Consider the following 22,217-nt stretch of genomic DNA (forward strand, 5'->3'; position numbering starts at 1 on the left):
TACTTCCAAATTACAATCATGTGTCAACCAGTTCTTGAAACTTGTTTAAAAGGAGCTTTGTTTTATAATTAATCATTGAGTTTTTTGAAATAAGCCTCTTCAGAGTCTCTTTTTTGGGTGCTAGAAGTATAGATAAACAATTGGCCATTTTGGAGAGAAAATTAAACATTTATATCAATGGTACTACCTGCAAAGTAGTGGGGCTTGATACTTTGCGCAGTCCTCCCATCCCAGTGGTAACATACCTAAAAGTTGAAGTGATTAAAAACAAACTGAAAAATTTCAAGGACCATCAGAAGTTTTAACTGAATTGAATGCTGGGCAATCTTTTGGACCCTGGTCAAGATCTGCCACTCATGTTATAAGCAAGCTCATCGATATATTTAGCTTTTAAGACCACTTGGTTCCAATTTTTCTTCTTTTGTCTGAGTATGGGAAGTTGGCTAGTACTAACTAGCATTCACTTTACTATAATCTGCTTTGGTGTGTATTAAAAACAATTTTTTAAAGGCCTTCTGTATCAGAATTGTTTACACAAGTTTGGCAGTATATTAAATTTGATGTCTTTATGCTCTGAAATATATAGATACAATCATGCTGAGAAGTTACTGGAAACCAGGAAGGGACGTTGTGGAGAGTGGGCCAACTGCTTCACGCTTTGCTGCAGAGCCATGGGGTTTGAAGCAAGATATGTCTGGTGTACAACAGGTAAAATACTGTACATCTGTAAAGGGGCACTTGAATGGAGCAGCAGTGCTGTTTATTTTTTCAGAATTTCAGACGTTTACACTGATTTCAAGAACTCTTATCAGAATAAATAAGCAGCATTTTTCCAAAATTCAGACAATTCATTGGTGGCAGAACAGCACAAGCATTATAGTGGTATTTCACTTTTCTGCATAACATCATACCGATTCAAGCTATTCAGTATTTTGATGTATTTTTCAGCAAAATGTGTATACATTTACTACTTGCTAAAATGAAAAATGAAATATTTGTGTTCTAAATTAAAAAGTACTAATATATGCTGATACAGAAAATTATTAATAAGTCATTACAATTGTACCACATCAAAATTAATTTTGAACTTCCTCAAAAAGAAACTTTAACACTATCCCTACTTTCTTCATTTTGCTAGACTTGCCTGCAAACTGAACCAAATAAATGCAAGTTCTTAGTCAAACACTCTTCTTTCCATAACAATGTGTAATATTGTTAGGCTTTTGTATATGTTATACACTTGCTATTGTATTTGCTTGATTTGACCTTGTCCTATGCATGAATGTCCAATACCAATTGTTATTTTCATCATTTGAACATGGATTGTTTCACATATTTTCAGCTTTGATGCTGTGGGAGCACATTTACCTCAGAGTCAAAACTCGGTCTAAGCTCCAATCCAGAGACTTGATCACATAATTTGCAGTACCAACTTAGATGACGTGCTCAAGTTAAACCACTGTCCTGTCTGCCCTTTCAGGTGGAAGTAAGAGCCCATAGCACCTTTGGAAGGAGAGCAGAGAATTCTCCTGGTGTTCTGGTGCATATTTATCCCTTAACCGCTATCACTAAGACAGATATCTGATTGCCATTTCTGGGGCCTTGTTGCAGAGCTTCTAGGTTTCTCTGTCACAACAGTGACAGCATTTCGAGAAGTAATTCATTAGCTGTGAAGCAATTTGGGACATTGTGCCATAAAGGCATTGTATAAATGCAAGTATTCCCATCTGAAGTAACACCTGGGATGCAAATTGTTTACGGGTATCTAATACAAAATCTATTTTAGCTATGTGTTGCTGAACTTAGTTTTAAAGTAACTCCTGAAGTTGTATTACGTTGGTGAATTTGAAACACACTATTGCCAAATCTATTTGTAACTATTTTGTTCTTAGAATATGGGAAACACTAATAAGACAGTATTTATTACCCATCCCTTGGCACCTGAGAACATTGAGTCAACCACGTAGTGTGAAACTGGAGTCACATATAGATTAGACAGATAGGGGTGGTAGGTTTCCTTACCTTAAGAAAAAAAATTACTGAACCATTTGGGCAATCTTAACAGTTTTCAGTGTCACTTTTCAGTGTTAGCCCAAAAGCTACCAGATTTATTGAATTCACTTTCACAACTTGCCATGGCAGATCTAAATTCCTGACTCCCCTGGGCTGCTAATCCAGCAGGATAATCATTAAGCTACCAGACCAATTGAAGAATAACTGGCATTTTAAGCAATTGGCTTGAAAAATTAATTCAGGACCTTGTTAACTACCATTTTTTAAAGACATGTTTAAAAATGTTTGTGTGATTCTTATTCTTGAGTGTTAAGATACGCCAGATGGTGGTGTTTGCCAGGCTGACCAAATTCACAAGGGAAACTTGGCCAAGCTACCACAACGGTTTTGCAATTTGTATTTATTATGAGAAGATTTGTGCACTGAATTCAAAAGTAATGAGTCCACTAACACCTTTAGAGATTTAAAAAATTAAATTTAAACATTTATTAACAAAAGAAAGGAATAAAACAGACATCCAAGATTACAATTACACGGTTACTTAGTATTATAACAATTGCCAAAATTCCTAGTTAACAGAACTCCCAACTATACACTCCCTTTAAGGCATCAGTCCAAAATAGATTTTAAATTTATAGTGACAATCCAGCAGGGTGACCACAAGCACCCACTTAACAGTGGGGTTCCAAAAACTTTTAACATAACTTTGGTTACTGGAACAGTAGACTTCTGCAAAGTGGCTGGAGGCTTTTCCCAAAGTCTGTTTCACATGGTGTACCTTTCAGATATTACCTAGCCACCCCTATAGCCTTCCAATCCTCCTTTAAATATACTTCTTCCTCTTTAATCTGTAAATCCCATTGTTCACCCATGTCTTTGGAATTTGCTTTTCCCATAATATAAGAATTTTTTATGTTATCATTATGGCCAGCATGTTTGGAAAAAATCAATGTAATAACCTGCCTCATTTATCTTGTTAGTTGTAAACATCCTACCATCCCTTTGAAAACCAAACACCCTTCCACTATTTTAAAACACAAATTTCACTCACACCTATCTGCTGACTTTACCCTAGTTCACTCATTAGCATTTCACATGCCTTTTTACACCTAACTCTTTTGATAATTTCAAACTTGCAGTCTATCCATCTCTCATTAAATCAGCCACGCAGAACCATCCACGCACACAAACATAAGCCAACTTTACAATACCATTATGAAACATATGATAGTTTTGTGACATCAAGTCTTGATGCAATGTAATCCCTGGCATCAGGCCTCTTTGAAATTGAGCAAAATCTGATCATATTAAATGGTTGCTCAACAGCTAAATGTTTTAAATGCTGTATTAATTAGGAACATAGGGTTTTTTGGCTCCTCAAGCCTGCTCCACAGTTAGTAAGATCATGGCTAATCTGCTTGTGGTCTGAGCTCCACTTTCCTCTCTGCCCCCCGCCCCAAACCCTTGACTCACTTGCCTAACACGAATCTGTCTAACTCTGCCTTAAATAAATTCAAACACCCAGCCTCCACGATTTTTTGGGAAAGAGAATTCTACACACCAATGACCCTTTGGGAGAAAAAGTTTCTTCTCATCTTTGTTTTAAAAGGGAGACCTTTTAGTTTTAAACTGTGTCTGAGTTTTTAGACGCCCCACAAGAGGAAGCATCTTCTGAGTGTCCACCTTATCAAGTCCCCTCAGGATATTGTATGTTTCAATAAGATCACCTCTTATCCTTTTAAACTCCAATGGGTATAGACGGACCTAACCTGTTCAACCTTTCTTCATATACTACCACTTCATCCCAGGAATGTGTTCAGTGAACCTTCTCTGAACTGCTTCTTAAACAATTATATTTTTTTAAATAAGGAGACCAAAACTCCAGATGTGGGCTCACCGTTGCCCTGTATAGTTGTAGCAAAATTTCCCTACTTTTATATTCCATTCATCTTGCAATGAACACCAACATTCCGTTTGCCTTCCTAATCATTTGCTGTACCTGCATACTTTTTATATTCGTTCATGGGATGTGAGTGTCGCTGGCTAGGCCAGCGTTTATTGCCCTTGAGAAGATGGTGGGTGAGCCGCTGCCTTGAATCGCTGCAGCCCATGTGGTGTAGGTACCCCCACAGTGCTGTTAGGAATGGAGTTCCAAAATTTTGACCCAGTGACGATGAAGGAACAGCGTTATATTTTCAAGTCAGGATGGTAAGTGGCTTGGAGAGGAATGTCCAAGTGGCGGTGTTCCCATGTGTCAGCTCCCCTTGTCCTTCCAGATGGTAGTGGTCGTGGGTTTGGAAGGTGCTGCCTAAGGAGCCTTGATGAGTTTCTGCAGTGTATCTTGTAGATAGTACACACCACATTCACTGTGCACACTGCTGTCACTGTGCATCGGTGGTGGAGGGAATGAATGTTTGTGGATGTGGTGCCAATCAAGCTGGCTGCTTTGCCCTGAATAGTGTCAAGCTTCTTGAGTGTTGTTGGAGATGCACTCATCCAGGCAAGTGGAGAGTATTCTATTGCACTCCTGACTTGTCCCTTGTAGATGGTGGACAGGCTTGAGGTGAATTACTCACCGCATGAATCCTACCCTCTGACCTGCTCTTGTAGCCACAGTATTTAAATGGCTAGTCAAGTTCAGTTTCTGGTAAATGGGATGTTAATAGTGGGGGATTCAGTGATGGTAATGCCATTGAATGTCAAGGGACATTGGTTAGATTCTCTCTTGTTGGAGGTGGGCATTGCCTGGCACTTGTATGGCAGAAATGTTACTTGCCACTTGTCAGTCCAAACCTGGATAATGTCCAGGTACTGCTGCATTTGGACATGGACTGCTTCAGTCTCTGAGGAGTTGTGAATGGTGCTGAATATTGTGGAATCATCAGCAAACATCCCCACTTCTAACTCTATGATGGAGAGAAGATCATTGATGAAGCAACTGAAAATGATTTGGCCTAGGACACTGTCCTGAGGAACTCCTACAGTGATGTCCTGGAACTGAGATGATTGATCTCCAACAACCACAATCCTCTTCCTTTGTGCTAGGTGGGACTCCAACCAACAGAGTTTTCCCCCGATTCCCATTGACTCCAGTTTTGCTTGGGCTTCTTGATGGCACACTCGGTCAAATGCTGCCTTGATATAAAGGGCAGTCACTCTCACCTCACCAAATCCCATGTTTGAACCAAGGTTGTAATGAGGTCAGGAGCTGGTGGAACCCAAACTGAGCGTCAGTGAGCAGGTTAGTGCTAAGTAAGTGCCACTTTATAGCATTGTTTTTGACCCCTTCCATCACTTTATTGATGATCAAGAATAGACTGATGGGGCAATAATTGGCCAGGTTGGATTTGTCCTGCTGTTTGTGGACAGGGTGCACTTGGGCAATTTTCCACATTGCCAGGCAGATGCCAGTGTTGTTACTGTACTGGAACAGTTTGGCTAGGGGCGCAGCAAGTTCTGGGACAGAAGTCTTCCGTACTATTGCCAGAATATTAGTATATTACTAACTTTGTGATTTGTGTACCAGGCCACCTAGATCTCTCTGCACCACTGAATTCTGCAATCTTTCTCCATTTAAATATTATACTGCTTTTCTGTTCTTCCATGCCAAAGTGAACAAGTTCATATTTACCCACATTATACTCCATCTGCTAAAGTTTTTCCCACTCGCTTAACCTGTCTATGTCCCTTCTGCAGATTTTATATCTCCTCTTCGCAACTTACTTTCCTACCTATCTTGGTGTCATTGGCAGATTTAGCTACCATACATTCACTCCCCTCATCCAAGTCATTGGTATAGATTGTAAATAGTTGAGGACCCAGTAACTATGCCTGTGGCATTCCACTAGTTACAGCTTGCCAATCGAAAAAGACCCATTTATCCTTACCCTCTGTTTCCTGTTAGCCAACCAATCTTTTATCCATGCGAATATATTTTCCTCCTACAGCATGTGCTCTTATCTTGAGTAGTAACCTTTGGTGTGGTGCCTTACCAAATGCCTTTTGGAAAACCAAGTGCACCACATCTACCAGTTCCCCTTTATCCACCTTGAATGCTACTTTGTCAAAAAAACTCTAACAGATTAGTTAAACGCGATTTCCCTTTCTCACAGCTATGCTGGCTCTGCCTGATCAAATCTAAGTATCCTGCTATTATAACCTCCTTAATAATGGATTTTAGCACTTTCCCTATGACAGATGTTAGGCTCGCTGGCCTATAGTTTCCCTGCTTTCTGCCTCCCTCCTTTTTTGAATAAAAGTGTTACATTAGCTATTTTCCAATCCACTGGAGCCATCCCAGAATTTAAGGAATTTTGGAAGATTATAACCAATGCATCTGCTATCTGTGCCTCCACTTCTTTTAAGACCCTAGAATGCAGGCCATCCGTTCCTGGGGAATTGGCAGCTTTTAGGTCTAATAGCCTTCATAGCACTCTTTCTCAGGTGATGGTAATTGTATTATGTTCATCCCTCCCTATCATCTCTTGATTTTTAAGAACCTTTGGAATGTTTTCTAAGTCCTCTACCATGAAGACAGGCACAAAATACCTGTTCAGCACTTCTGCTATTTCTTTGTTTTATATTCTCAATTCCCCAGACTCACTTTCTAGAGGACCAACACTAGCTTCAGTTACTCTTTTCCTATTTAAATGTGTTTTTATATTACTAGCTAGCTTTCTCTCATTCTTACCTTTCTGCCTCTTCATTACCTTTTTAGTCATTCTTTGCTGCATCTTAATCTGTCCAATCCTCTGACCTACCGCTAATCTTTGCCAATTTGTACCGTGTTTCTTTCAATTTAATATCCTTACTTCCTCATTTAGCCACATATGATGCCTCCTTCTCAAAGAGCCTTTCTTTCTCGCTGCATGAATCTTTTCTGAGCGTCATTAAATAACTCCTCAAAAGACTACCCCTGAAACTCTACTGTGCTATCTTTTAACCTAGTTTCTCAGCTCACCTTAGCCAACTCTGCCATCATACACTCATAGTTACCTTTATTTAAGTTTACAACACTAGTCATGGACCCACACTTTTTCATTTCAAACTGAACTTGAAATTTTGCTATGTTGCGATTGCTGTCACCTAGAGGCTCCTTTACCGTGAGGTTACTGATTAATCCTTTCTCATTAAACATTATCAGGCCTAGGATAGCCTGCTCCTTGGTTGCCTGTAGAATGTACTGCTCTAAGAAACTGTCCCAAAAACACTGAACTCATTTTCCAGGCTACCTTTGTCGAACTGATTTTCCCAAATTACGTGAAGATTAAAGTTACTCATGATTATTGCAGTACCTTTCTTACAGACCCCATTTCTCTCTCCCTGTATGCTCTGTCCTGCAGAGTAACTATTGTTAGGGGATCTATAAACTACTGCAAGTGATCTTTTACCTTTACTTTTTCTTCTACCAAAACTGGTTCTACATCTGCTCTTTCAAGCTAGGCTTTTCTCTCAGTACTGAATTATACTAGATGCAGATGGTTAGGTTTTTTTTTATAACATTGTTTTGTGTGAGCTGTAGATGTGAGGTCATCCATAATGTAAATTGGACATGTAATGTCATGGGTGAGATTTAAGGGAATATTGGGTGTGCATGTTATATGAAAGTATTTTCAGCCAGTTCAAGTAGTTACAAGTGTAACCAGAAGGCCCGCTTAATAATGTAAATGGGTATTGGTTGTCTTTTCAGATCATGTGTGGACGGAGGTCTACTCAACCTCCCAGAAAAGGTGGCTGCATTGTGATCCCTGTGAAAATGTCTGTGATAAACCGCTCCTGTATGAAATTGGATGGGGAAAGAAGCTGTCTTATATTTTCGCGTTTTCAAAGGATGAGGTAAAATTTCTGCTAATTGAGTGACAATCCCTTGAACAGGTTGCTTGATACCAATGGTTTTAAAGGATTTATGAATTGTATCCCTTTGGACTATAGCCAGAGAAAAGAAATGTTTTGCTTCATATAAAATGCAGACTCTGGGGTTGAGTGGTAGACACACAGTAGCAAAGCGCCAGTAAATATCATTTGAATCATTTTAACTTTCTATTGGCATATTAAAATCACGATTTTAATAAGTAATGCACTTGAGCCCCAAAGAATATTACTTAGTTATTTTTTGGTTTATGTCCTTGGCCTGTTCTATTCTGATACTATCTCTAAACTGTCCAATTTGCTGTGCTTAGAGGTGTAGCTTGGATTGACTTTCCCAACCCAGACTGTAAAAATGTAGAAAAAATGTTAGTGTTTATTGATCTGGCAAGACTGGACTTATTACCTATCTTTAGTTGTCCCCAGAAATTAGTGGTGTGTTCTCCTGCGCTGCTGCAACCCTTGTGTAAATGATGCTCTCTCAATGGTGTTAGGTTGGGAATTCCAGGGATGATGATATACATTAAATCAGGATAATGTATGGCTTGGAGGTGATGTTCTTGTGTAAATAAAGGTTGCAATAAAGGAAGGTGATGAAGTGGCTACATTGTGTTCTGTATATGATTCACTGCAATAAGAATATACCAGTGATTGATAGTATAGACATTGAGCCCAATGGCAAAGACACCAATCAAGTAAGCTGTTTTGTTTGAGATGGTTTTGAGTTTCTGGAGTATTGTGGTTAAATCCATCCAGGAAATGGCAAGTATTCCATCACACTCCTGAATTGAACTTTGTAGATGGTTGAGAGGCTTTGTTGCAAAGCACCCAGTTTCTGCCCTCCATTTGGTAGCCAAGGTATTAACATGATTGGTGCAGTTAAACTTCTGGTCAGTAGGGCCATCAAGATGCAAATGATGGCAAACTCAGTAGCTATGGTGCTACTGAATTTGAAAGGAGATGACTGGGCTTCCCTTTATTGGAGCTGCTCAATATTACTCGTGGCGTGAATGTTGCCCCTCACTTTCAGCCAAAATCTAGATTTTCTCCAGGTGTGGGCAGCTTCATTGCTGAAGGAGTGAAAAGAGCTGAACAGTGTGGAATCATCAATGAAAAGCCCTATCTCTGATCTTATGGACAGAACGTCATTGAAGCAGCTGAAGCTGGTTAAGCCAAGAACAGTTTGCTAACTGACTCCTGTGGTGATATCCTGGGGCTGGGTGACTGATCTCCAATAATCACAACTACCTTTCTTTCTCTTTCAACTCTTCAGTTTTGCTCGCACTCCTTGGTGCCATTGTTTGTTGAATTTTGCCTTGATATTTAGGGCAGCTCCTGCCACAGCTGATCAGGGGAAAGCTAATAAAACAATAATTGGCCAGGATTGATTTGTCCTGTTTCTTTGTGGATAGGACTTGGCTGGCAAATTTTCAGGTAGTTGTCAGTGTCATTAGCCATACTACAATGGGATTTCTTTTGATGTTGGGAGGGTGTGAATCATCTTTGTACGATACAGAAATGACATCTGAATTATGACCCCCTTATTTATATCAACTAAAGCAGATCTTGTGTCACCACAAAGCAACGAATTGCTACTCAAAAGGCAGCCACCATTGAATGGTTTTCATGCATCCAAGAACATGAGAAGATTGAGACAGCAACTAGCAGTCTAATGGAAGGATTTGAACACCAGGATGAACATTTTTAAATTGAGGCATTTGGTGTACAGTGAACTAATGTGGGTCAGTAAGCATAAGGGTGATGGGCGAATGGGACTTGGTGCAAGTTGGAAAATAGGCAGCAGAGTTTTGGGTGAGCTGAAGTTTATGGAGGATGGAAAATAGGAGTTTTGAGAAATGATTGAATAATCAATATTTGGTGTACAAAACAACTCTTGCATGCTGCAGGGCAGTCACTGCTGTCCAAAAAGGCTCATTTCACAAAGCACCATTCTTCCTTCCATTTACACCTGCAATGTAAAATTCGGCATGAGACCACTGGCAGCAACTCCATTCGACGGTGGCTCATGAGCAAGGACAAGCAACATGAGAATCAGAAGATAGTTGATGCAATTTTCACTTTTTGCAGGACAAGTTCATTAGTGTAATTTATTCCTTCATCATCAGCTGAAGCCAAATGGGAGAAATTGCCATACATTGGACGAGACTCATATATATTTTAAGATTTCCACAATGTACCAAGAGGGGAGGGGGTTAAAGTTGTTACCTTAGGAGAGTTTCATCCTGGAGAACGCTGGTAACTTCAAAATGACTCGAGTATTAAAGTGCAAGAAAAATGGGAGATTTGATTGTCAGACTGTTCCTTAGTATTTTTGCCCTTTGGTAGCATGCCTCCGTGGCTATTCTCTTTTTTACCCCCATCCCTTGCCAATATGACCCTTGTGTATTGCATGTTAAAAATTGTAGTATTGAGTTAAATTTGAGTGATTAAATTCATGGGACAACAGAATTAGGAGATTAGGATTTAAACCGACAGGGTTGTCCGAATGTGTGTTTCGGACAATGAAAAAGCATGTTTTGATAATTATTCATGTTCTGTGAGAATTGACACAGTCTATAAAAACCATGCTCGTGGTCAGTTAGGTCCATCAAAGGCGGTGAGAAAACAGATCTTGATCCCAGCTGGGAGTTAAGATATATAACAAGGTGGTTTTCCAGCCTGCAGCTTTCCATCTGCTATTCAGGATGGCATGGAGTGTCTTTATCTGAAGAACCATGGGAAGAATTCTAACTCCTTCTATCCCTTCATCTTTCATGAATGAGTCAATCGTTAATAATACTCTGTCACAGTGAACCATCTCGCTCAGGCATCAGATTATTGAGATTATTATAAAAGGGTTACTTAATTCCATACTTTCAACACAGCTGTCATCTTGTAGCCCCATAACCCCTGACATACTCATGCAAATGAAGGGTAACTCTATCAACTGGGAGTTGGATTCTTCTCATGCAGCTTCAAATAACTTTCAAGAAAATATACAATAATAGCGTGGCTATAACTGAATAATTGTTGGGAAACTTGCTAGAGATCAGGTCTGATAAAATGCTTTCTCTCTCGCGCCTGGTCTTTCCTCCTCCTGCAAGCTCAATTTCACCCCCTTAAGGCTAAGGGATGCAGGCTTCAATGTACATAGTGCAGAACCAGATTAGCCATTCATGCCAGACCTAGGTGGGCCACATCAAGAATTATCAGACCATGCACTCCTCTGCCAAAACTGCTCACTATTCCAGGGTCATCCTGAAACACAACCCCTGGTTTCTTTTATCTGCTTTGTAAGTCACTTTAAAATTTATTTTCCTTCCCCTTCACCTCTAGCAATATATACAACTTTGGCACTAAGATTATGATAATCTGTTCTGGTGCATCACTGTTTCTAGCCTGAGACCTGCATCTTTCTCTACTTGCACTTCTATGAGCCCTTTCCAAGCTCATGTTATCCATGAAACCTATCTACTGTTCTCTTGACACGGTTCAACTGCTAACCACCTAACTTCTATTCCTGGCACTCATATGAGCTGACATCAAAAATGGCTCCCTCGCTTCTGGTATTGTGCTCCTTCCTTTTAAATGTGCTGTCATCAGCTCTTCCTAAAAAAAATCCATCCTTGCAAATTACCACCTGGTTTCCAATTTGCCTTGCCTTTCAAAAATCCTTGAATGTATTTTCTCCTCCCAAATCCATGACCATCTTTTCACAATTCCATGTTTCAAGCCTGCAATCAAGTTTTTGTCCCTGTTACAGCACAGATTCAGCCTTTTTAAAAGTCATAAATGACTTCCGCTGTGACTATGGTGCACTATTCCTCACGGCCTTCTCAACCTTTTTGCAGCCTTTGACACAGTCAACCAGTCCTTCCTCCATTAAAGCCTCTTCTCCATTGTTCAGCTGAGTGAGACTGCCCTTGCCTAATTTCATTCTACCTTTTCAGCTATAGCCAGAGAGTCTAATGCAGCGGTTTCTCTTCCTGCTCCAATACCTGTTCTTCTGGCAATCCCCAAGGATCTAATCTCACCGTCCTCCTATTTCTCATCTACATATTGCTCCTTGCCATCATCCAAGACATGATGCCAGGCTCTACATGTATGCTCATGACATTAAACTCACCCTCAAAACTCCCTTTCTCACTTCTCCACTGCCTTTGTTTGACATCCAAACCTGGATGAGCTGTAGTTTCCTTCACCTAAATATTGGGAAGCTTTTTGGCCTCTACCATGAATTCTGTTCTTTCTGTACCAATTCCATACCCCACCCTGACCCCACACTCTGTTTGAAGCAGACCGTTTGCAACCTGGAGCCCTAAGCGACTTCTGAATCCTTATCTTCACCTCAATGACCTCCACTTCCAGCTTTGTAACATTGCTGGTCTCCTACTGAACTGTCATTTGTGTTGTTGCCTCTAGATTCAACTATTCTAAGGCTCTGCTGGTCACCTTCCCATCTTGCACCCTCCATAAGCTTGAGCTTATCCATAACTTTTCTGCCCTCACCCACCTCACCGTGCCAGCCAGTCCAACAATGCCTCATATTTAAAATTCTCATCTTCATGTTTAAACCCCTCTGTAGGTTTGCCCCTCCCTTTCTCTAACCATCACCAGCTCGACATTCCTCCAAAAACTGTTTTCCTTGAACTCTGGATCTCTTGCACAACACTGCTTCCTTTACCCGAACCTTTCACTCATTTAGGCTCCAAGTTCTAAATTCTCTCCCCAAACCCCTCCAATTCTCTCTCCTTTTAAGACTCTCAAGAAAACTTTCCTTTGACAATGAGTGACTGGGTAACATTTATCATGGTGCCCCTATTATCTTTTCAGGTGGTTGATGTTAGCTGGAGATATTCATGCAAGCATGCAGAGCTTCTAACTCGCCGAACTCAACTTGGAGAGGGTTTGCTACGTGAAACTATTAATAAATTAAATTCTGAGGTCAGTGTATAACTTTGTGACCTAGTTGAAATACTATATGTGAATACATATGTGCAAATGACTTTTCTGTTGAGATAATAGAGTTATAGAAATGATGTATGCAAATATGTATGCCCACCTACTGGTTCATTTCCTTAATATATACAATCTACTCTTGATTCAAAGTCACTTAATTAGAATGACATGGTTTTGACCTTTTGAGCATTTAATTCCCTATTTGCTGTTAATATTGCCTAATACAAATTACTGCATAGTTTGAAATTGGCACATAAAATACTTTGAATTATCTGAAGTCGATTATGGTACTCTTTCTGGAAAGATTACAGACCAAATCAAGTCCCTTACAGCTACATTCTCAAATCCCACAACTTTGACCTTAAACGTAAGACAAGAAACAGGAGCAGGAGTCGGCCTTGAGCCTACTCTGCCATTGAATAAGATGGCGGCTGAACTTCTACCTCAACTCCCCATTCCTGCCCTATCCCAATATCCCTTGATTCCCTTAGTGCCCAAAAATCTACCAATCTCAATCTTGAATATACTCATCAACCTGGCATCCACAGCCCTGTGGCATAAAAATTCCAAAGATTCACAATTCTGAGTGAATAAATTTCTCCTCATCTCAAACTTAAATAGCCAACCCCTTGTTCCATCCAGTGGAAACAAGCTCTCAACGTCTACCCTGTCAAGTCCTTTTTTATTTTCAAAACAAAAAGAACATTCCAGTGAGATCACCTTTCATTCTTCTGAACTCCAAAGAATAGAAACCTATTCTACGCCATATGTCCTCAGAGGAAAGCCCTGTCATCTCAGGAATAAGTCTGTTGAACATTTGTTGCACTTCCTTTAAGGCAAATATATCCTTCCTTAAGTAAGGAAATCAAAACTGTACACAGTCTGATTTCACAAGCCCTGTATAATTGTAGAAAGACTTTTTTTCTCTTCCCTAATCCCCTTGCGATAAAGAGCAGCATACTATTTGCATTCCTATTTGTTTGTTGTTCCTGCATTAAACTTAATTAGAAAGATATTTTTGAGTGGGATTTAAATGGATTCAGTTGTAGCATAAGATAAATGAAACCGAATAGCTCTAACAGTTAACCTGGCTGATTAAGCTGAAACCTGGTTTCAAGAAAAAAGAGGTGGTGTAGGTTTGTTAGTAAAGGAAGAGATCAGTGCTATAGTGAGGAATGATATAGGCACTGGAGAGCAAGACGTAGAGTCAGCCTGGGTAGAAATAAGAAATAGCAAGGGAAAGAAGTCCCTGGTGGGAGTAATCTATAGGTCCCCAAACAGTAGTTCAGCAGTAGGACACAGTATAAACCAGGAAATACTGGGCGCATGTAAGAATGGCATGGCAATGATCATGGGTGATTTTAATATGCTTGTAGACTGGACTAATCAAATTGGCAAAGGTAGCCTCGAGGGAGAGTTCATGGTGTATTAGATATTGTTTCTTGGAGCAATATGTTGTGGAACTGTTCTGGATTTGGTTTTGTGTAATGAGATGGGATTAATTAATGACCTCATAGTAAAGGATCCTCTAGGGAAGGGTGATCATAGCATGCTAGAATTTCAAGTTCAGTTTGAGAGCGAGAAACTTGATTCCCACAGCTAGTTTTCTGGAGTTAAACAAAGGTAACTACATAGGCATGAGGGCAGATTTGGCCCTAGTAGACTGGGCAGGAAGACTACAAGGTATCACAGATGATGAACAGTGGCAGATATTTAAGGAGATATTCAATTCCTCCCAAGTAAAATATATTCCAAAGAGGAAGAAAGATGGTAAGAGGGGGAAAAAGCATCCATGGCTAAGCAAGGAAGCTAAAGATAACATAAAGGCAAAAACTAAGGCATACCAAATTGCAAAGATCAGTGGCAGGTTGGAAGATTGGGAAACTTTTAAAGATCAACAAAGGGTTACTAAAAAAATAATGAAAAGAGCAAAAGTAAATTATGAAAGAAAGCGAGTGCAAAATGTAACAACTGATAGCAAAAGCTTCTACAGGTACATAAAAGGAAAGAGAGTAGCTAAAGTGAATGTTGGTCCCTTGGAGGATGAGACTGGGGAGTTAATACTGGGGAACGCAGAAATGGCAGAGACGCTTAATCAATATTTTGCCTCAGTTTTCATGGTGGAGGACACTAGTACCACCCCAATAGTAACAGGTAGTGCATAGAGAAGGAGGAACTTAGAACAATCACCATCACTAAAGAAAAAGCACTGAGCAAACTATTGGGATTAAAGGGTGACAAGTCCCCAGGACTGATGGCCGACATCCCAGGGTCTTAAAGGAAGTGGCAGTGGAGATAGTGGATGCATTGGCTATAATATTCCAAAATTTCCTGGATTCTGGAAAGGTTCCAGTGGATTAGAAAAATGCTAATATAACGCCCTTATTCAAAAAGGGAGGGGGAAGCATTAAGTAGGAAACTATAAACCAGTTAGTTTAACGTCTGTCGTTGGGAAATTGTTGAAATCCATTATTAAGGAAGTAGTAATGGGGCATTTGGAAAGTCAAAACGCAATCCATCAGAGTCAGCATGATTTTATGAAGAGTAAATCGTGTTTGACTAATTTGCTAGAGTTCTTTGAAGATGTGACAAGCAAAGTGGATAATGGGGATCCTGTAAATGTAGTATATCTGGACCTCCAGAAGGCCTTTGATAAGGTGCTGCACAAAAGATTAATACACAAGATAAGATCACATGGAGTTAGGGGTAATATATTAGCTTGAATGGAGGATTGGCTAACCAACAGAAAGCAGAGAGTCAGGATAAATGAGTCTTTTTCTGGATGGCAAACTGTAACCAGTGGGGTGCCAGAGGGTTCAGTCCTTGGGCCCCAACTGTTTACAATCTATATTAATAACTTGGATTCAGAGATAGAAGGTACTATAGCTAAATTTGCAGATGACACCAAAATAGGTGGGAAAGTAAGTTGCAATGAAGAGAAATTTACAAATGGATATGGACAGGTTAGGTGAATGGGCCAAAATTTGGTAGATGGAGTTTAACGTGAATAAGTGAGGTTATCCATTTTGGTCGGAAGAATAAAAAGGTGACTTATTGTTTAAATGGAGAGAAACTTCAAAATGCTTCAGTGCAGAGGGATCTGGGTGTCCTCGTGTATGAATCGCTGAAAGCTAATATGCAGGTAAAGCAGGTAATAAGGAAGGCAAATGGAATTTTAGCAATTATTGCTAAAGGAATAGAGTATAAAAATAGGGAAGTGTTGTTGCAACTGTACAAGGCATTGGTGAGACCGCACCTGGAGTATTGTGCACAGTTTTGATCCCCTTACTTGAGGAAGGATGTAGTTGCAGTGGATGCGATTCAGTGGAGGTTCACTAGATTGATTCTAGAGATGTGGAGCTTGTCTTATGAGGAGAGACTGAGCATTTTGGCTTATACTCGCTAGAGTTTAGAAGGATGAGAGGAGATCTAATTGAGGTATATAAGATACTAAAGGGGATAGACAAAGTAGACATGGAGCGGATGTTTCCCCTTTTGGGGCATTCTAGAACGAGAGGCCATAGTTTAGGCTAAAGGGTGGTAGATTTAAGTCAGAGGTGAGGAGGAATTACTTTTCTCAAAGGGTCGTAAATCTGTGGAATTCACTACTTGAGTGCAGTGGATGCCAGGACGCTGAATAAATTTAAGGAGAAGATAGACAGATTTTTAATTAGTAACGGGTTGAAAGGTTATGGGGAGAGGTCGGGAAATTGGAGTTGAGTCTAAAATGAGATCAGCCATGATCGTATCGAATGGCGGGGCAGGCTCGAGGGGCTGAATTGCCTACTCCTCCTAGTTCTTATGTTCTTATGTTATGTTCTTATATAGATTGTTCTATAATTTCAGAGAAAACATTTCCTCCCACAAGACAGGAAGCAAGAGCTTTTGGAAAGGTATATCGTCGAACTTGTAGAATTCATTTCACCAAAGACTCCAAATCCAGGAGAACTTGGTGGCAGGACATCAGGCTCTGTACTTTGGAGAGTAGCTAGAGGAGAAACTGGAGTCCTTGCTGAGGTAGATATGATCAAGTAAACTTCACTGTTTGAGCCCAACTCTTTTTTTCAAGGTATTGTATTCTGAATATTTGAAGCTTTCCATTGATTTTAAAGTTCCTCTGGACATTGTGGAATTCAGGATTCTAATAAATTGCTTTTTTTTTGTAAATATTTCATGTTTTAAGTATGATAAATGAAACATCTCACGAAATTTGCAAAAAAAAGGTTGGCAGCCTCCTGTGTTCCAAATAAAATAACCCCAGCCAATCCAATACTCATCATTAAAATTTTCCATTCCTGGCAACATTCTGCAAACTCTGTACCCTCTCTAGTATATTCACATCCTTTCAGTAATTCCATGACCAAAAGTGTATGCAATATTCTAACTGTGGCTTAACTAGTGTTTTATACAGTTCGAGTACAACCTCCCTGCTGCTCTGCTCCAGGCCTTGGCTAATCAGGAAAGTATCCCATTTTAACTTAACCACTTTATCCTTCTTAAATCTTCTGTCCTTCTGGAATCTGTGGACATGGACTCCAAGGTGTCTCGGTTTCTGTACCCTTCTCAGTAACTGACCATTTATTGTGTATTCCGTTGTCTTGTTTACCCTCCCCAAATGCATTCCTTCACACATTTCCAGATTGAATTCCATTTGCCATCTTTTCACCCACCTGATATCTTCTCTATTCTACTGTTTTCTTCAACGTCTAGCACATGGCCAATTTTCATACATTTTACAAACTTCTTAATGCCCCCTATATTTTGAGGCTTAAATCATTAACAAATACCACTATACTACTAGTAGTACTGTGGAACACCACTGGAAACAGCTTTCCAGCCTCTCTCAACCTGTTGCCAATTACACTTTGCTTCCTGCCACTCGATCAGTATTGGATCCAACTTCCACTTCCCATTGGATCCCATGAACTTTTAGTTTTTTGACCAGTCTGGGACTTTGTTAAAAACATTGCTGAAGTTCATAGGGACTACATCAAACACACTACCCTCATCGACCTTCCTTGTTATCGCTTCAAAAAATTCAATCAAGTTAGTCTGATATGACCTTCCCTCAACAAATCCATGCTGTACTTATTTGCATGCATATTAATTTATCATATATAAAATAAATATTCGCTTGGTAGAGTATTGCTAAAAGGAGACATTTCTTGTCAAAGCTCTTCATCTTGTACTCAGAGCAATTCGCAAGAATATCAATATAAGGGAAACAAATTATACCCTATTCAAAGAGAGTGCTGATTGGTTGGTAAGTAGACTCTGGTAGAGGGGTTGGTATGGAAAATGCACCAGTTGATGACTGACAGTTAACTGCCAAGCATTTTGCCCAACATTTCACCTGTTTCAGCTATACAAAGTGACAGCCATTTGCTGCTTCGTTCTTCGGGGCAATGCCTTGACCAATCAGAATAAAACTGCCTGGTTTAAATTGCAACCAATACTTAGCAGTTAATTGTCAGTCGCCATCAACTGGTGCATTCTCCATTGCAATGCCTCTACCAATTAGAGTCCACTTGCCAACCAATCAGCACTCTCTTCTCATACAGTATAAATATGTTGTTTTCCCTGACATTGGCATTTTCTTGTGAATTATTCTGATGAGTACAAGATGAAAAGCTTCAACAAAAAATGTATTTTTTTTTTCAGCAATAAATAAAATACTTTCAGGAATTTGAGAAACTTGTGAAACTTAGTTTCTTGTTTCTGCTCAGCAACTTCTCTAAGCTTCCCCAATTTTTGTGGTACCAGGCATGATTTTTCACTTTATTTTCTTTCTGTGCAGAACACAGGATTCACTTTTGTAGCTACTGAAAAAGAAAAAGCAGCAAAGTCATTTCATATCAAATACAATATAGTAGAAAATCACTATATTCGAGTTTCCAACAACAATGAAATCATTAATGACTGGGAAAAAGGTGTATGGAAAATGAATTCTGTGGTTCGAAAAGTGGAACAAGACTGGAAAATGGTATGGGTTTGCAGCAAGGTTTTTTCACATTTGTACATATCAACTTAGTTCCAGTAGGAATTCTGATAAATATTGAATACTGTTCTGGGGACATATCCAATGCAAGGAGAAGATTAGATTATTTTAGGGATGATGAACTTAGTTCTGAACATGTTTGCATCAGAACATATTCTTATGTATTGGGTCTTCTGCTAAAACTGCACTGAAGTGAAGTGTTTTATCTGATTGTGACAGTATTGTCAAGTGAAGAATTGTTGGAGTGAACAAAAAGGAAGTTCCTATATGAGCCTGGTTGAGACCTAAAACTCACCATTGTGAGAATTACAGTGTATCTTCTTTAGTCATTCATGGGATGTGGGAATCGCTGGCTAGGCCAGCACTTATTGCCCTTGAGAAGGTGGTGGTGAGCTGTCGTCTTGAACTGCTGCAGTTCATGTGGTGTAGGTACACCCAAACTGGGAGGGAGTTCCAGAATTTTGACCCAGTAACGGTGAAGGAATGGTTATATATTTCCAAGTCAGGATGGTGAGTGGCTTGGGAGCACCACCACCTGGAAATTCCCCTCCATGTGTCTGCTGCCCTTGTCCTTATTGGATGGTAGTGGTCATGGGTTTGGAAAGTGCTATCTAAGGAGCCCTGGTGAGTTCCTGCAGTGCATCTTGTAGATGGCACACACTGCTGCCACTGTGTGTCAGTGGTGGAGGGAGTGAATGTTTGTGAAAGGGGTGCCAATCAAGTGGGCTCCTTTGTTCTGGACGTTGTCAAACTTCTTGAGTGTTGTTGGAGCTGCACTCATCCAGGCGAATGGAGAGTATTCCATCGCACTCCTGACTTGTGCCTTGTGGATGGTGGACAGACTTTGGGGAGTCAGGAGATGAGTTACTCACTGCAGGATTCCTAGCCTCTGACCTGCTCTTGTAGCTACAATATTTATATGGCTAGTCCAGTTCAATTTCTGGTCAATGGTAGCCCCATGATTTTTGTAGCCGAATGTGTTGTCATGCTATGTTTGTGATAGAAGTGCACATCATTTAATAAACCTGATGGGCATTTCTTGTAATAAAGAAAATAATATATATTTACCATTTATATTTTCTTTTTAAACCATTTTAAATAATTCAGCTTCATGAAAGAAGTATCAAAGCTTTCAAATGGCCCTTCATGGAACCTCTTTTCATTTACAAAGACAGTGCAAGATTGGTCAAGAGGTTTTTGAATTATTTGGCCATGCAGTTGATGCTTATCAGTCTAGTATAACTGAGCATGACTCCTTTAAACTTGTTTTATAATATAAACATAATCCAATACAATATAGTACTTGATGCAATACAATTTTTTTGCACAGGTGTACATTGCTCGCACAGAGGGATCAACATTCGCCAAAGTCAGTTGGAAGTTTGAATGTGGTTCAGTGGGTCTAAGGATTGACACTGTTTCTGTTCGATCCAGCAGCCAGACATTTCAAACTGGAGATGTTCGATGGCATCTGATTTCAAACTTAGTCAGCGTAGATCTAAATGGAGGTGTGTATTGCTGTCTTATTGAATTTGATAACTTTTTCTCCTTGATAAAAGCACAATTTGGAGAAAAATGCAGTACAGTAACATAATGTTAATTTTTATGTTTTTTTCTTTAAATTAGATCAAGATACTCATTCATTCCCTAATTTTAATGGATCTACTGAACTAATTTTGGAGGCTGAGCTAAGTGGTGGTGAAGGAGATGTGGCATGGCAACATACCCAACTCTTCAGACAAAGTTTGAATGATCATCAAGAGTATCCCATGGAGATCATTATAACTCTTCAGGCTGTTTAGATTAAGTACAAATTATCACTAGCCTGAATAGGAGTTTTCAAATTAGTCAAACCATGTATTTTTTTATATTGATGTATTCCATAGGCATTTACACAAAATATTTTCAGTACCATACTTTTGGACGCAGTTAAGATTTTGAATCTTTTTTTGGAACTATGATAGGAGCACTTGTCCATAATGCAGAATATCAGTAAAATATAAGATAGCTTTACTTTCTCGTACCATGTGGTGAATAAAAATTGATTACTTGTGTTTTGTACTGTTGTAAAATATCCAATATGACTACTCAAACTTAAAATATTTGCACAAATTGGCATCCATATACACTTATGAGCGACTACACTTCAGAAGGAATTAATTAGATGTTGAGTGTGATTAAATATCTTCAGAACATGCTTAGGTGCAATATAAATGCAGGGTTTTATTTTTAAATAATTATTAAACACCATACTGTTAACTTTTATTGGTCAAAAGTATATTAATACTGTATATTGTATTTTTTGGGCCTTTCCTCTGGATTTTTTTTATATGGGTTCAACATTCTAGACCCATACTACTTGGTGAGCTTTTTGCTCCATATGGCCTGGACTGCATATTTATCTGCCCATTATCTAAATAATTTGTCATGAGACCAGGAGTTGAACAGAAAATCTTCATTATTGCATACTAGTAATGTGCCCTTCCTTGACTTTGAACTGCATAAGTGCTGCCCCCCCCCCCCCCCCCCCCACCAATCACATTCGATATTTGTTGGTCCTGCAAATGTTGTGCTGCATTTATACTTAATGTATTAGTTCAGTATCCTTCCTTTTTGCAAACCACAGTGATGTTGAGTTACTATGTTGTAACCATGCATGGTAATGCTTCTTTCCAAAAGTCATGCGTTTTAGTTAGAAGCTAAATGCAACGAAGCGCAAAAAGGCATAATAAACTTGCAGAGTTGACATGCAATTGGCAGACAAACGTCAATATAGATACTCTTGAGGTGGTGCATTCCTGTAGGAAAACGAGGCCACTTATTGCTGAGATACTAAGAGTCTTAATGGAGTAGAAGAGTACATAAATAGGAGATGAAGTGAGCCATTTAACCCTTCTAGCTTGCTCCACCATTCAATCGACCTCAACTCCACCTTCCCATACTATCCTTAACTTTAATACCCAAAAATCTATGACCACTGTTTATTTTTATACTCAATGACTGAGCATCCGCAGTTGTCTGGAATAGAGTATTCCAAAGATTCACAACCCCTTGAATGAGGAAATTTCTTCTCATCCTTGGTGAATGGTCGACCCTTTATTCTGAGTCTGCGGCCTCGTGTTCAAGATTCTCCAGCCAAGGGAAACATTTTCTCAGCATCTACTCTGTGAAGGTCCTTAAGAATTTTTAATGTTTCAATTAGATCACCTCTTGTTCTTATTTTGTGCAAGAATCTCTTGTGTGGTACTTTATCAAATGCTTTTTGAAAATTCAAATATACTACAGCCACTGGTTCCTCCTTATCTATCCTACTAGTTACATCTTCAAAACACTCTAACATATTTGTCAAACATTATTTCCCTTTCATTCCATGTCGCCTCTG

At 39.4% G+C, this 22,217-nt stretch overlaps 1 protein-coding gene across 1 annotated transcript in view; it reads left to right on the forward strand.

Annotated features, from left to right (window-relative positions):
• The window catches only part of ngly1 (N-glycanase 1), a 62,841-nt gene extending 41,934 nt beyond the window's left edge, over window positions 1–20,907 (forward strand). The window contains exons 6-12 of the mRNA XM_078539059.1: window positions 587–708; window positions 7,703–7,848; window positions 12,712–12,822; window positions 16,684–16,854; window positions 18,635–18,820; window positions 20,166–20,343; window positions 20,462–20,907. Coding sequence (XP_078395185.1) covers window positions 587–708; window positions 7,703–7,848; window positions 12,712–12,822; window positions 16,684–16,854; window positions 18,635–18,820; window positions 20,166–20,343; window positions 20,462–20,637 — 1,090 coding nt within the window. The 3' untranslated portion in view covers window positions 20,638–20,907. The remainder of the gene's footprint in view (window positions 1–586; window positions 709–7,702; window positions 7,849–12,711; window positions 12,823–16,683; window positions 16,855–18,634; window positions 18,821–20,165; window positions 20,344–20,461) is intronic.
• Window positions 20,908–22,217: the final 1,310 nt, after the last annotated feature.

This window comes from Cetorhinus maximus, chromosome 3 (genome assembly GCF_964194155.1).
Source record: "Cetorhinus maximus chromosome 3, sCetMax3.hap1.1, whole genome shotgun sequence".
Lineage (NCBI taxonomy): Eukaryota > Metazoa > Chordata > Chondrichthyes > Lamniformes > Cetorhinidae > Cetorhinus > Cetorhinus maximus.